Source organism: Abramis brama, assembly GCF_963993115.1.
Source record: "Abramis brama genome assembly, chromosome: 17".
NCBI lineage: Eukaryota > Metazoa > Chordata > Actinopteri > Cypriniformes > Leuciscidae > Abramis > Abramis brama.
Window position 1 is genome coordinate 12,937,317 of NC_139979.1, and position 16,027 is coordinate 12,953,343.

The 16,027-nt window shown below is 43.3% G+C and overlaps 1 protein-coding gene across 1 annotated transcript; it reads right to left on the minus strand.

Moving 5' to 3' along the window:
• Nucleotides 1-1,184: 1,184 nt before the first annotated feature.
• gprc6a (G protein-coupled receptor, class C, group 6, member A) lies at nt 1,185-6,311 on the minus strand. The gene is made up of 6 exons (XM_084090051.1): nt 5,923-6,311; nt 5,090-5,387; nt 4,252-5,007; nt 3,968-4,165; nt 3,095-3,215; nt 1,185-2,755 (listed from the first exon to the last, which is right to left on the minus strand). The coding sequence occupies exons 1-6, from the start codon at nt 6,189-6,191 to the stop codon at nt 1,716-1,718; spliced, it is 2,682 nt and encodes an 893-aa protein (XP_083946177.1). The 5' UTR covers nt 6,192-6,311; the 3' UTR covers nt 1,185-1,715.
• Nucleotides 6,312-16,027: the final 9,716 nt, after the last annotated feature.

The window sequence follows — 16,027 nt, forward strand, 5'->3', positions numbered from 1 at the left end:
TACTGGATGGACCACTATTTATGGCGCAAATTAGTTAAAATCTCCCGGAATCTAGAGCGAGCAGGAGAGGGAAAGCAAGCAAGAGACCGGTGTGCAAGGGCGTCGCTAGGGCTGGGCTAAGGGGGCTTAAGCCCCGAATGTTTTTAGTTAAGCCCCGGATATTTTTTTAGCTTGTCTTTCTCATAGAGCAAAACAATTAAAAAAAATATTTAAAAAATGAATAAGATTACAGCAGCCGCGATTACCATGAAAAGTGCATATTACAGTTTTATTTATATTTTTCCCTTTGCATTAAAGATACTTACGACTTGAGTTTGCAGCGTTGAGCATTGTAGCCAATCACTGACATGTCTGTTGAACGCGTCGGCCAATCAGAGGCGTTTAAATGAGTCGCTGTGCTGAAGATGTGTTTTGCGCGAGCTCACCGAGTTCTACACTTTCGCAAACCTGTCATTATTATTGCCTATAAACTTAAGATGCAAATAAAAGATTCACTGCAATGTATTTGATATTCTTGATGCTGTTCTGATGCGCTCCATTACGCACCGCTCTGTTTGGTGTTAGGATGACTAAAAGTTCAGCGGTCTAGCTCTTCAATGTCAGAATGATTAAAGAAGTGAACGAATGCCTGGCAAAATGTAAGTGGAAAACATTTAATATTTGACTGTTTTACAATAGAAATGTTCAACTACCGACAGTATCCGGTGACGCGAATTACTCAACTTTATTTATTTATTTATTAAATTTAGCCTTTTTGAATTGAAAATATGCTATAATTTCCTTGATTCATTTAGAGAGAATGCATGCATAATTAAAAATAAAATATTATTTGCAAATAGTTACAATTATTTCACTAATACAATAAGTTTTTTTTTCCTTTTTTTTCTTCGTTGGAGAAGTCTCACTCCGAGCTAAACTCAAAAGTTGGCAACCCTGTGGATGATGTTGTCTGTAAATACATAGGAAAAGTGCCAGCTTCCCGACAATTCATTTGAATAAATAAACAATTTTCAACAGTCCCCCCCCCCCCCCCCCCCCTTTTAATAATGCATTAATTTGATATTAATGTAAATATTTGTTATAATAGCCTATAAACTAACATTATTTAATGTAATGAAACTCATTTAAAATTAACTTTACTACATTTCTAAAGTTAATAAAGTTTATTAATTAAATGAATAGTTCATGTTGTAAAATGACGATTTATTGATAGTTTGTCATGCATGCATTGACTAATATTAACAAATGAAACTTGAAATTTTGCTTCAATTAACAGTATATACACATAAATATATATAGCTACATTTAACAAATATATGTACATTTTACAAATACATTTTTCTTTCCAGATGATGGTGGATATGCAAAATTAAACAGGTGAAATTTTATAATACAGTTAAATTCTACATGAGTTAATACATTTAGTATCATGAACTAACCATGAGCAAAGAAAGTTTAAGTTATTAGTTACATTTTTGAAAATTAAACAATTTAAACGGTATATACACAATACATATTTTACAAATACATACATACATTTTATTAGTTCTCCATAATTAAATTAAAGTATTAATCCTCATTCAGATTAATCATCATAATGTTAGGTCTTTCTTTTAACTCAGTTTATTTAAGTTAAATGAAGACAACATGTCATCAAAATGGTTGCTTTGACTCATGATCTTGAATTCTTGCATCCAATTATTCTTAATACTATTTTAAGGTGTGGGATCTAATTTTGGTTCAGAAACTTGTTCCTCCTCAGGCACAAGTGACGGATTGGAAATGATGTAGGCTGAATTCTCCATTTTACTCTGTGGCTCAGTTCCACTCAAGCCCCTGATGTTCTCAGCACTCTTCCTAGCGTATTCATATACATTCTTCATGAATGCGTCTTTGGTATTGTGCTCCTTTTTGTAAATAATTATGTAACATTTCTGCAAAAAGTGGCAGCTCAGGATTCCGTAGTTTGAAATAAGAATAACAACCACCTCCACAGCAGGTAAATATTTGCCATTGGTGGTGACATGCACAGGGATGAAGATGACCCAGGCCATGAGGTAGATAAGCATACCGAATGTGATGAACTTGGCCTCATTATACTTCTGCGGAAGTTTTCTGCCTTTGAAAGCAAACGTGAAACATATAAGTGCCAACAAAGCTATGTATCCCAGCATTAACCCGAACATCACACTTGAACCTTCTTGGCATTCCAGCAGAATGACTTTGGGCTGCACTGCAACGTTTTTAAAAGGCATGTACAAGGTCAGCCAAACAGCGCAAATGATGATCTGCAGCCCCGTGCAGATACAGATGATCACATATGGCTTGTAGAGCCTGTCCAGTAGCTCCTTCACCTCTAGGTTTGTCTGGAATGCCAGAAGAATCTTCAAGGACTTGACCAGGATGCATGAGACACACAGCGTGAAGCTCAGACCAAAGATGACCTGCCTCACCCTACACGTCTCATTACTCGGTTCACCCACAAAGAAAATGACACTGACAAAACTTCCCAGCAGCGAAAAAAGGATCAGATGACAAAGGGGTCCGCCTGCAGCCTTTACCACCGGAGAGTGCCTTTTCCAGAAGAACAGTGCAGACATCAAGAAGAGGAGGAGGACGCCGACGGCAGCCAGCGTCAACAGAACGATAGCGAACCCACAATTCCACTCTAAGTACTCATAAGGCTTGAGATGACATTGTGACCTATTTTGGTTTGACATACTCTCGGGGTCACACTGGTAACATGCATCTGCATCTGAAAGACAATTTTAAAACATTTTTCACTGTTGGGATTAAACTGAAAATGAAGATCAGAGATTTTCATCCTAAAGGTGCTGTCGAATTAGCTTAATTTTTCGCGCAAACACGGTCCATTGTTCATTGTCGATAGCGTAGAGATGTATGACACATTGCTCACACAGAAGTCATTTTCAAATCAAGTTTGCATGGCCAACTTGAACATGAGTGAAATCTGTGTGCTGAAATTATTTTCCCTCAAATTCATTCTGATTGTAATTTTACAGTGAAATTTCGCCCAGCAAAGGTGAATGTAACTTCACCTTTAGAGTAAGGAACTTGATACCAAGGAACTAACCTGTTTGGTTGGAATATTGGTTTTCCGCACAGGTGAGACACTCATAACAGCAAGTGTGCTGACCCTCTGCTGTTTTTTTGTACTGCCCTAGATAACAGCTCTCTGAACACTTAGATACCACCTGAGAAAAAACAAGTGAAAGACTGCGTTATTGAATGCTTTTTAGAAAATACCGTTCTGGCCATTTAACACAAAACCGGTTAAAAAACACAGTGCTGATGAATGGAAGACTCTCCAGGCATTTCACCTTTCCTTTGAGAGAACAATGTGCGAACAGTAAAAAAAAAAACAGAACACGTTCTAAATGGTATAACGGTCCTTCCATAGTATTCCAGTACTACGGAGCCCCTAAACAGGCATGGTGATGGGGGAAAAAATTAGATATGAAAAAATCTATATTTCAATGCTTTTGCATTCTCATAGTTTTACGTTCCCCTGGGAAAATCAGCATTCACCTGAAAGACTTTTGTTATTTTCCAAGAACCTTTTACCAAAACTTTTGAACTCCTCAAGAAACTTTGCACTCACTTGCAAAGTACTCAAAAATTTCGCATGCGAACGCAAAGTTTCACTGGATAAAACTTTGAAACTTCACTGATGTAAAAACATGCTCTAAGGCACTGGAAAATTGAGACGTGACAGTTGCCAAAAACGTCAATTGTTGACGTCAATAACAATAAAAAAGTTAATAATAACAGCAATACATTTGTGTAAACTGTAAAGAATTATACAAAAATCCTCCCCTAACAACACATCTCAATAATACTGTGATACTACATGTCATGATACTTTAGCTGGTCTCAGAAAACGGAACAGCTTACTTCAGCAGAAAATCTGTCTCTATAAAAATTATCATTAAAGAGTACAAATTACCTTAAAATCACTTAGATTCTTGGTTGTTGAAGTGAAATTGCTGTAGAATGGATTGTATTCTGCTATTTTGCCATGTCTTTCAGATTCGTATTCATCCCATTGGAGGATATCATAGCCCAAATTAATGTCGCCGTTCCCATCGAAATTGTACATTACTCCTTCTTTCTCAAAAGTGACATTGAACAACCGTCTACTGAGCTGAAACACAAACATGCAATGATTATTTTAGGATGTTAATTGTGACAAGAATTTGGCAGCAAGTGTTTTTTAGTGTGGTAAAATACCTCCCAGGGCTGGAAAGCTGTTGGGGTTTTACATTGTCTTATTACGCAAAGTTCAGCCACAGCATTAGCAATAGCACTGACTGCCATCTGAACGTTGAAGACCAAGGCCGAATTCATGATCAGTTTCTGTACTGCGTTTGTAGCATTTCCTATATCAGGTTGTTTTAAAAATTCCTTCAGGAATGAATTGTTCATCTCAGCTTCACTTTCAAACTGTAGATCCTTAAGGTACTGATGAAAGGGTGTAACATTTCCACTCTTGAAGGTGAAGCCCAGTACTGTTCCAATATCTGAGAGGTTTACATCTTTCAGAATATCTTTAGCAGTTGACCAGTTATCGCTGGCCACCCATACCTTATTACTTGAAACATTCTTGCTCTTTAGACCCTTAAAAAGCAACGTCATTTGAAATGATTTAGCAAATGAGACCACCACATTAACCTTCGTATTCTTTTCAATGATGTCCACGGTCTTGTTGATGGAGGCGTTTAATTTTTGTTGGTTTGCTAGGGAGTCTGGTAGGATCGCCTTAAAGGCCACACAAATTCCCTCGGTTTCGGTGTGGTTAACAAAACTTTCCATGGCAGAACGTCCATAGTCTCCATCTGTAATGATAATGCCAATCCAGGTCCATTTATTGTCCTTCAGAAGTTTTACCATGGCATGGGTTTGGTACTCATCATTGGGGACGGTCCTCATGAAAGCTGGGAAACGACTTTTGTCACTTAGAATCGTAGCTGTAGATCCGTAACTAATCTGCAGAACAGATAAACAGACAACAATATATTACCCCATCCTAATTTTGAGCTCTATGAGTGGAGAACTTGCAAGAGCTTACCTGTGGAATCAGCATAAGGTTGAGTTCTCTGGCAATTGCGATGGAGATCTCCGAAGAAGAGGTCCCAATTAACGCCGTTATGGGCAGGACAGGTTGAGAAGTGTTTGTTGGTGAATCACAGACTGAGAGAGGCCGTGTGAGATCTTGGACGGCCCAAAGTGCAGTTGTGACATCCGAACATGTGTCATAGATGCGGTATCCAAGAGTAATGTTCAAACTGCTCAACACGGGGGATCTGTTTGCCATTTCCACAGCATGAATCATAGCTAGAGCCTGATTTAGACCTTCTTTATAGAATCTAGAGACAACCAAAACCACGTCGAGATGATTATGACAAGATTCTTCAGATTAAAGCATAAGATACTCGAGAGAAGACTTTAGTATGTACATAATGATGATTTATTCATATAATATATTTTTAGGGGGAAAGCACCAAATCAGCATATTAGACTGGTTTCTGAAGGATCATGTGACACTGAAGACAGTTTGAAAAATTCAGCTTTGCCATCACAGGAATAAATTAGATTTTAAAAATAGAAAAGAGTTATTTTAAATTGTAATAATATTTCACAACATTACTGTTTTTACTGTATTTTGATCAAATAAATGCAGACCTGGTGAAAAAAAAAAAAAAAAAAAATTTCTACATCTACAAATCTTTTACTGCAATGTCTATAAATCCCTATTAACAAACAGACAAAAAAAAACAAACAAAAAAAACATTTACTCTCCAACATATATTCACAGACTTAGCCAGTGACAAAAATGATCGGTTCAGTCCAGTCCGCTTTTTTCTGACCTTCATAACTGGATTCTCCAGAATGAACACTCACCCGCTGCAGGTGGGACGCTGTGGAGAAGAGAAGCTGTTTGAGCTGTTGAAGTTCACTGCCGTCACTGCCTCATGGATGGGGAAAAGACCTCCAATGATGATGTCTCCAGGGGCTGTTGCCCCAAGGAATTGTGTCAGAGAGGCATCTGTGACCTCCAACTGCACAGACAACATGAGTAAGAGGATCGTCAAATCCAAACGAGCCATCACTGCTGTAGGCTGTGCTGTTTTCCCTGAGTTCAGTCGGGCAAATGACAGGTGTGTTCTCATACATCTTTGTTTATAATACACACGCTTCCTTCATATAGCTTTAAAAAAACATGCAGACCTCCCACATGTTTCTCAAGTCCCTCCCTTATAGGAAGTTGAGTTAACTTCTGTTAAAAAAAAGCAGGTATCTTCCTGTAAATCAGGTGAAACATAAAAAATGCAGAAAAACGTCTTAACAAAACAAAAGGGTCGCAAGTTGTTTCTTACACACGTGTACAGGAAAGAACAATCATTCAAAGGGTTATTATAGTTGTAGGCCTATAATTGTCACTTTTCTCAAAAATGTTCTCATTTTCATTTAGTTTAACTTGGTTGTACCACAATATCTTAAACTGAAATAAAAATTCATAAGTTATATACACATTAAAAACAAAAAAAGAGACAAATACATACAATCAACCAAAAACTTTAACTAAAATTAAATACCAAAATAACACTTATCCAAACTGATTTGAAACCTTATACTGTACTTAGATATACATTTTTCAGAGCATCTTAACATAACTTTAACTATAACATAAGTGGTGATGCTGACTTTATTTTTGTCAAAGTTAAAGTGTGGGGAACTGCTAATACACAGGTCAAAAGAAAAGAACCACAAAAAATATTATATTAAAAATATAATTCAATAATAAATATAATTATTTTGAATAAATAATATTAAAAACAATTAAATAAAAATGAAAATTAATAAAATTCATGCAAATTGAAAAATGTACACTAAACAACGACCTACAAAAACCAAGACAAAACAAGAGAAATGTTAAGTAATGCATCAATAATTACTAAAATATTATCTTGAAGTGAAAGTGGCTTGTTCACGCCACCTTGTGGTGAAGCAGCCAGATACTTCCATTATTGAAATAATAACTGGTAATTACCACAAAATACTCTCCTTCAAATAACAATAAAAAACGTCAAATTTGAGATATAAAATTAGCAATTGAAAGATATGAAGTCACAATTTAGAGATATGGGCCTGGTTTTACAGACAGATCTTAGATTAAGCTAGGTTTTAGTTCAATTAGGACATTTAAGTAGCGTTTATGCATGTTCTTTAGAAAAAAACATTACTGGCGTCCATCTTGAGACAAAATGGCACTGACGTATTTTAAAGTCCCCCTGTAGTCAATAATTGTATCCATTTAGTAGGCTATAGCCTACGGACTAGCCCGCTCAATCACACCAGCTCAGAAAACCTCAATCACACGGTCAACTTTTAGTTGCAGAATATTTGAACAGAACAAGACAGCTGCCTGAAAATCAGCATCCTTAAAAACGCTTCGACCAAACCATGAAATTTTACATTTCAATGCAGGATTTAAAGGAGGTGGATCTCTGACCGTCCCTTTGAAGCAAGGTGTCCCCCAGGGATCCTTTCGCCATTACTGAATTTACATAGGCCTACTACCTGGTTCAGATCTTACATCGACATGGTTTTAATTAAGTTGGCTTGAGAGAGCCAACTTACTGAAATTCTATTTAAACATATTATTATTATTATTCTGAGACTAAAAAAACGTACTCGGTTACTAACGTAACCTCGGTTCTCTCTAGAAGAGGGAACGAGTACTGCGTTTTTACTAAAACGCTACGGGAAAAGTCTCTTTTCACGAAACACTGAAGCAAAAAATTATCCTTTAATTTTCATATATGTAAAACGCGTTGCAGCAGCAGTCAGCTATGGCGAGACGGCTTGCTCGCTCATTGGCTGCTCTGCGGCAACTGCATAAGCCTATCGAGCGAGGCCTGGGGTGACGTCAGGCCAATGAGGGCGCTTCGCGCCCTCCTCGCCACTTCCCGCCGAGACGGGCGTGGCTTACCTCTATAAAAGGAGCTCGAGAAGGCTGATTCACTTGATTTTGATCGCCGAAGCGAACCAGAGTGAACCATACGCACAGCAGAGAACGCAGTACTCGTTCCCTCTTCTAGAGAGAACCGAGGTTACGTTAGTAACCGAGTACGTTCTCTTACGAGAGTTCTCTCGTACTGCGTTTTTACTAAAACGCTACGGGAACCCCTTGTAAAACGCTGTGCGTGCTGGGATAAAAACACCGATCACCGGAAGCTATTTCAGGCATACAGTGCATAATCACCAGATAGACTCACACAGAGTCAGGGAATAAGGGAGGGGAGCCTTAATTCCCTATACTGTAGCGTCCGCAGGCTTAACGCGACCTCACAGGGAGAGTCTAAAGACAAGAGGGGATTCCCTCCGTCCTTATATAGACATGTCCACAGACGCGAATATGACATCACATAGACAGGGTAGGGAGCCTGAACTAATGTGGGAAATGTGGGTCTTACACAGTTCTGCCCAAGATAGTCGGTAGCGCATTGCGCCTGCGATTTCAGAGGTCTAGCTAGACAGCTGAATCGACTACACTGACAAAAGCTTAGCCTGTAAGGCGGGAACCTCTAGGTTATAAAACCTGATAAATGTAGACGGAGAGGCCCAGCCTGCCGCCGTACATATATCCTGTAGGGAAATCCCGCTAGACCAAGCCCACGAGGAGGCAACGCCTCTCGTAGAGTGCGCTCTAACTCCCAACGGGCATTGAATGCCCTTGACAGTATAAGCCAGCGCTATGGCGTCAACTATCCATCTGGATAGACTTTGTTTCGAAACAGCCATTCCTTTGGAACGTCCGCTGAACGAGACAAAGAGCTGCTCTGTCTGTCTGAAGACAACAGAGCGGGACATATAAGCTCTTAAAGCCCTAACAGGGCAAAGAAAACTCGAGTCCCCCTCCTCACTCGATGCCGGCAGGGCAGACAGGGAAATAACCTGAGCCCGAAAAGGCGTGTTGAGGGATTTCGGCACATAGCCGTGCTTAGGTTTGAGTATGACTTTAGAGTCATTAGGACCAAACTCCAAGCATGCCGGGCTCACGGAGAGCGCGTGCAGATCGCCTATGCGCTTCACTGAAGCGAGAGCCATCAAAAACACTGTTTTGAAAGACAAATGTTTGAGGCTAATAGACTGGATAGGCTCGAAAGGGGCACCTTTCATGGCCGCCAAGACCGTAGAAAGGTCCCACATAGGGACTGAAGGAGGTCTGGGTGGATTCAGTCTCCTAGCTCCCCTGAGGAAGCGGATGACTAAATCGTTCCTTCCCAGTGACTGACCCAGCGTTGAACCGGAGAACGCTGAAATAGCCGCCACATATACTTTGAGCGTGGAAGGGGATCTGCCCTTATCCAACAGCTCTTGTAGGAAGGAGAGAACCTCCGTTACCTCACATTCGAGGGGTGATAGGCTCCGAGCTGTACACCAGCCGGAGAAAACCGACCACTTCGAAGCATAAAGCCGCCGAGTCGACGGTGCTCTAGCCTGAGTGATGGTATTCATGACTCCCTCTGCGAGACCAACGGATATCCGTTGAGCGCCCACACATGAAGGGACCACAGCTCCGGGTGTGGGTGCCAAATCGAGCCCCCGGCCTGCGAGAGGAGATCTCTCCTCAACGGCACTGGCCATGGAGCGATGTCTGCTAACTGCATCAGGACTGGGAACCATGCTTGGTTCTTCCAGAACGGTGCTACAAGCAGCACTGGGCATTTTGTTTCCCTGACCCGTTCCAACACCTGTGGCAGGAGGGAGACGGGGGGAAAAACGTATAGCGGGCAGCGCGGCCACCTTCGGGACAGCGCGCTATCGCTCTTTGAAAAGAACGCAGGGCAGTAGGCGTTTTCGTGGGACGCGAATAGGTCCACCTCCGCTCTGCCGAATCTCTCCCACAACAGCCGGACTGTTTGTGGGTGTAGAGACCACTCGCCCGGGGGAACGTTGTTCCTGGACAGTCTGTCTGGGCCCACATTCTGAAGCCCAGGTACATGCACTGCTCTCAGCGAGCGTAAGTTGTGCTGAGCCCATATTAGGAGGCGTTTCGCCAACCTGTACAGGGATGTGGATTTCAGACCGCCCTGGCGATTTATGTAGGACACCACAGCCATGATGTCCGAACGGACTATGACGTGTTGGTCCTTGATGTGGGGACAAAAACGCGTCAGCGCGTTGTGCACTGTCAGCATTTCTAAGTTTTTGTGTTGGAGCTTTTCTCGTTCCGACCACAGGCCGAAGAACGAGGTGGATGCGTCTGTCGACACCATCCTCACTCCCGAGGAAGTCCCCAGGCTTACACCTGATCGGTACCAGTCGTCCGCCATCCAAGGCACCAGGGCTGTAACACAGTTCTGATCGACCTTGAGGCATAATCGACCGGACACCCGCGCTTTCAACCAGAACTGCAGCGGGCGCATGCGGAGCAAGCCCAGCCGGAGAACTGACGATGCTGAGGCCATAAGACCCAGCATCCTTTGAAACTTCCTGAGCGGGGTGAAAGCGCTGCGGCGGAAAGACTTCGCCGCGCGCTGAATGTGCAGCACGCGCTGTGGCAACAGCCGCGCTGTCATAGACTGCGAGTCCAGAACGATACCCAGAAACGAAATCGTTTGACTGGGGTTCAGTGAACTCTTCGCCCAATTGACCGTGATACCAAGATTCTCGAGGTGATCGAGTAAAATGGTTCTGTGCTCCACGAGCTGAGATCGTGATTGGGCTAGGATCAACCAGTCATCCAAATAGTTCAGCACTCGCATGCCTCTGAGTCTGAGAGGAGCGAGCGCTGCGTCCATGCATTTCGTAAATGTACGAGGTGCCAGGGACAAACCGAACGGCAGGACTGTATACTGGTATGTCTGACCCTCGAAGGCGAATCTCAAGTATCGCCTGTGATGTGACGCTATCTGTATTTGAAAATACGCGTCCTTCAGATCTATTGACATAAACCAGTCTCCTCGGCAAACATGCGCGAGGATTTTCCTGGTCGTGAGCATTTTGAAACTGCGTTTCACTAATGCTTTGTTCAGCCGTCTTAGATCCAGTATGGGTCTGATACCATCGTCCTTTTTGGGGACTAGAAAGTATCTGTTGTATAGCCCCCCTTCGCTTTGAGCTTGGGGCAGACGCTCTATCGCCCCTTTGCTTATCAGTTTTGATATTTCGGAGCGAAGTAGGTGTGCTACTTCTGAAACCACCGTAGTTGGACGCGCGCTGTGAAGCGGGGAGGGCGTCGACAAAACTGTAGCGAGAAGCCTCTCTTTATAATGCCTAGCACCCAGTCCGAAACCCCTGGAAGCGCTGCCCATGCTTCTGCATGGTTGGCTAAGGGCTGGATGCGAAGCGCGCTCTGTTCGCCGTGCGACAGAGGCGCTTCGGGGCGCAATAACGTAGGCGTTATGCCTGTGGCATTCGAGGCGGGGGGCGCGCTTATTACAGCGGGCAGAGCGCTCGTCCTCGACCTTACTACAGCGCTTGACTGAGTGAGGGAGGGCTGAGCGGGTCCCGCGGGACTCATGTCTGCGAGTAAATGTGGGCGGGAAGCGGGCACATTCACTGCTTTGGGCGCGCTGTCTGACTGAGCAGAGCGAGCGCGCACAGGTCTCGTTTTTACAGAGAGCCTGTGGTCTGTGAGACATAGTGTTTGTGCGGGCACTTTCACTATGTTGGAAGCGCAATCGACCAGAGTCGATTTTATGTGCGCGAGCCCTAAGTGTAGGGCTGTGCTTGTGTGTAGAGATGGGCACTGAGGAGTGGGCATCGACACTACACTTATAGCACCATCAGCCGTGGCCGGGACACCAGAAAATACCGTGAGTAAGTGTGGGCTTCGGTAGAAGTCCGGCCATGTACCACGTGCTCGTGGGCTGCAAAAAAAACACGTCTGCAGTTGCCTCTCGGGAAACAAACAGAGTGATTGCATTCGGCGGCATAATATTTTCTGTCGGCAGGCCTGGGATTCGAACCTCGGATCCCCCGCGCGAAAGTCTAAGAATCTACCACTGGACCACAGTGAAGATACATAGACAAAGTCAGCGCGAGTATTATCCACACTGGCGTTTGCTTGCAGGCATATACCACGTGCTCGTGGGCAGCAAAAAACACGTCTGCAGTTGCCTCTCGGGGAACAAACAGAGTGATTTGCATTCGGCGGCATAAATATTTTCTGCCGGCAGGCCTGGGGTTCGAACCTCGGATCCCCCGCGCGCAAGTCTAAGAATCTACCACTGGACCACAGTGAAGATACATAGACAAAGTCAGCGCGAGTATTATCCACACTGGCGTTTGCTTGCAGGCATATACCACGTGCTCGTGGGCAGCAAAAAACACGTCTGCAGTTGCCTCTCGGGGAACAAACAGAGTGATTTGCATTCGGCGGCATAAATATTTTCTGCCGGCAGGCCTGGGGTTCGAACCTCGGATCCCCCGCGCGCAAGTCTAAGAATCTACCACTGGACCACAGTGAAGATACATAGACAAAGTCAGCGCGAGTATTATCCACACTGGCGTTTGCTTGCAGGCATATACCACGTGCTCGTGGGCAGCAAAAAACACGTCTGCAGTTGCCTCTCGGGGAACAAACAGAGTGATTTGCATTCGGCGGCATAAATATTTTCTGCCGGCAGGCCTGGGGTTCGAACCTCGGATCCCCCGCGCGCAAGTCTAAGAATCTACCACTGGACCACAGTGAAGATACAAAGATATAGTCAGCGCGAGTATTATCCACACTGGCGTTTGCTTGCAGGCATGTACCACGTGCTCGTGGGCAGCAAAAAACACGTCTGCAGTTGCCTCTCGGGGAACAGACAGAGTGATTTGCATTTTCAGACGCCTGCAAAATGCCAGAATGTGAGAAGAGTGGATATCGCCCAGTTTCAGCGGGGCTGAAAACACTCCATTCTCCTTTCGCCAGTGACGCACGGGAACCGTAGAAACGGTGTTCGGTTGCAGGCAAGCGGGTACTACGCGCTCGCTGGCTGCAAAATGCATCTCTGCAGTCGCCTTCAGGGGACTGACAGAGCAAAGCATTGGCGGCATAAATATATATGCCGCTAGACCGGGATACGAACCCCGGTCCCCCGTGTGGAAAACGTATAATTCCACCACTGAGCCACAGGGGGATACAGGCTTTTGAAAGCGGCGTCAACATGTATTCTTCGGCGTTTGCTGGCAGGCAAGCGTGTAACAGACTCACTTGCTGCAATAATATTTCCAGTTGCCGAACAGGGAACTGAGAAATGTGAGAGAAAAGAGGTCAGACCGACCAACGGTGGGACTAAGAACACTCTTTTCTCCTTCGCCGGTGAATGACGCGTGCAGAGGCAGGGTAGCTTTTCTTGTAACGTAAAGAAAAACTAATCCCGCCATCCGCTTCCAGGAAGGGCAGCCTCGGAAAGGATGCCCGGCGAGTCCTCAGAGTCACCGTAGGCAATTGGCTCGGAGTGAAGGCGTTTCGCCGTCAGCGAGCGCGAGCGCTGCATGAGAAGGCATCTTGAAAAAGACGCAGCTCTTTTAGGGGTGCGTGTTGCAAAGCGAACACACACACACACACATACACAAGAACAAGAATGTAAAGGATATGGCGTCGGAAAGCGCAGCAGGTACGGCGGTAGAAGGCGGCGTTGGCCAGCGGCTTCAAGGGCTCGTCCCGCTGAAGTGCTTGCATCAGACGACGCGTGCTTCCTCGTGATCCAGCGATGCGTGCGCTTCGCTGAAGAGATTAAAATCAAGTGAATCAGCCTTCTCGAGCTCCTTTTATAGAGGTAAGCCACGCCCGTCTCGGCGGGAAGTGGCGAGGAGGGCGCGAAGCGCCCTCATTGGCCTGACGTCACCCCAGGCCTCGCTCGATAGGCTTATGCAGTTGCCGCAGAGCAGCCAATGAGCGAGCAAGCCGTCTCGCCATAGCTGACTGCTGCTGCAACGCGTTTTACATATATGAAAATTAAAGGATAATTTTTTGCTTCAGTGTTTCGTGAAAAGAGACTTTTCCCGTAGCGTTTTAGTAAAAACGCAGTACGAGAGAACTCTCGTAAGAGAACTAAATGCATCTCCTCCTAGAGCTTTAACTCTACATACTCCAAACTCGGCTCAGACCTTCAAACTGTTCTGACTCTAACTCGGCTCAGACCTTCAAACTGTTCTGACTCGAGTTGCTATATTTTTTCAGACTGATTGGACTTACGGTTTTCCTAAAAATGCCGATCAAAACTCGGAAAAACTCCCATTGACTTACATTGGTGAGTTCTAAAAAATTCTAATCCAGATTCAAACTCACCAACCGACAAAAATTTAAATCTAAACACCTTAAAGACTAAACCAAACTGCCGTTCTATATACTATATGAGCCAAACTAATAAACTCATCTCTCTATCTACTTCAAACTATTTTAAACTTTAAACTACTTTAAACTTCAAACTAATTTAAACTTCAAACTAATTTAAACTTTAAACTAATTTAAACTTCAAACTACAAAAAAATACTTCATTTAAACTTATACACTCATACACTTATAAACTAATTAACTTATAAACTCATGAATTCATAGACTTATGAAATCTTAAACTCATAAATTAATAAACTCTGAACTCTTAAACTCATTTAAACTTATAAACTCTAAACTCATTTAAACTTAAACTCTAAACTCAAAAACTCTTACACTTATAAACTCATCAATTTATACACTTATAAACTCTAAACTCATAAACTCTGAGTGTGTGTGTCTGAGTGAGTGAGTTAGTGTGTGTGTGTGTGTGTGTTAGTGAGCGTGTCTGCGTGTGTGTGTGAGAGAGTTAGTGAGCGTGTCTGCGTGTGTGTGTGAGTTAGTGAGTGTGTCTGTGCGTGTGCGAGTGAGTGTGTGCGTGCGTGGGTGGGTGGGTGTATGTGCGTGTGTGTGTGTGAGAGTTAGTGAGCGTGTCTGTGCGTGTGTGTGTGTGAAAGAAAGTGTGACACACACACACAAAGTTTAAACTAATTTAAACTTTAAACTAATTTAAACTTTAAACTACTTTAAACTTTAAACTAATTTAAACTTTAAACTACTTTAAACTTCAAACTTCTTCAAACTTTCTGGTCCGGCTTTCTCAAGCCAACTTAAAGTTTGTCTCGACAAACTTTTTAATCTAGTTATCATATGCGCTGCAGCGTAGATAGGCTACATCAAATATGTGTAAGCCTGCTCCATCTACTCAAGTTGATAAAATCTCCACCTGTTATTGTAATATACATCATATTGCTAAATGAACACGATTTTTCACATCAACAGAAAAATATACCGGGATAACCTGGTTTCTATTGAGACTCCCCTTCGCAGCATAGCCCGCCCGGGGGGGGGCGCTTGTCTGAAGTTTTAAATCATTGGTTACCCGTAAGCCAATCGCATAACGTTTGGTTATGGCGTGTGTTATGCGCATGCTCAGCCGCATCTAACTTCCACTGTAAATACATGTATGATGCGAAAACAAAACCATCGAGCGAAATACTGGAGTGAACATGGCTGTGAACGACTTTTGCAGATTATGTGAAATCAGCGGTACAATCAGCGTCTACGTCACGGCTCTCAGCCCGCCCTCTGTTCGTTGATTGGCCCGGCTGTTTTCAGACCGGAGAAAAACGGAAAGCGGTCTCAGACTGAGTACAGAAGCGAAATGAAAATACTCAGCAATGGTTTTGACTTATGAATTTGCATATGGTTTGTCTTAAAGCATATTAAAACATCACATAGAGAAAAACAACAACATTAAAATCTTAATTTTCACCACAGGGGATCTTTAAGACATGTCAGTGCAAAATGCTTTCAGTTAAAACAGTTGAAACATGCATTTAGTCTGGGACTAGGCTTAAGCCTTGTCTGTGAAACCAGGGGATGAAGTTTTTATTTAAACTAATACTGAAACAGGCCTTATAGCTTAATGTTGGGAAAAACATCATTAAATGTGGTCACAATGGAGAGTAAGCAACAGGGAAGTGGCTAAATTAACCAGACGGCCTCCAATTG

Coding starts and splice junctions, on each gene's coding strand:
- gprc6a (XM_084090051.1), bottom strand. CDS start 6,191: ATGAGAACACACCTGTCATTTGCCCGACTGAACTCAGGGAAAACAGCA. Junction 5,388..5,922: donor CAGCGTCCCACCTGCAGCGG/GTGAGTGTTCAT, acceptor GGTTGTCTCTAG/ATTCTATAAAGAAGGTCTAA. Junction 4,166..4,251: donor CAGCTTTCCAGCCCTGGGAG/GTATTTTACCAC, acceptor TTTGTGTTTCAG/CTCAGTAGACGGTTGTTCAA.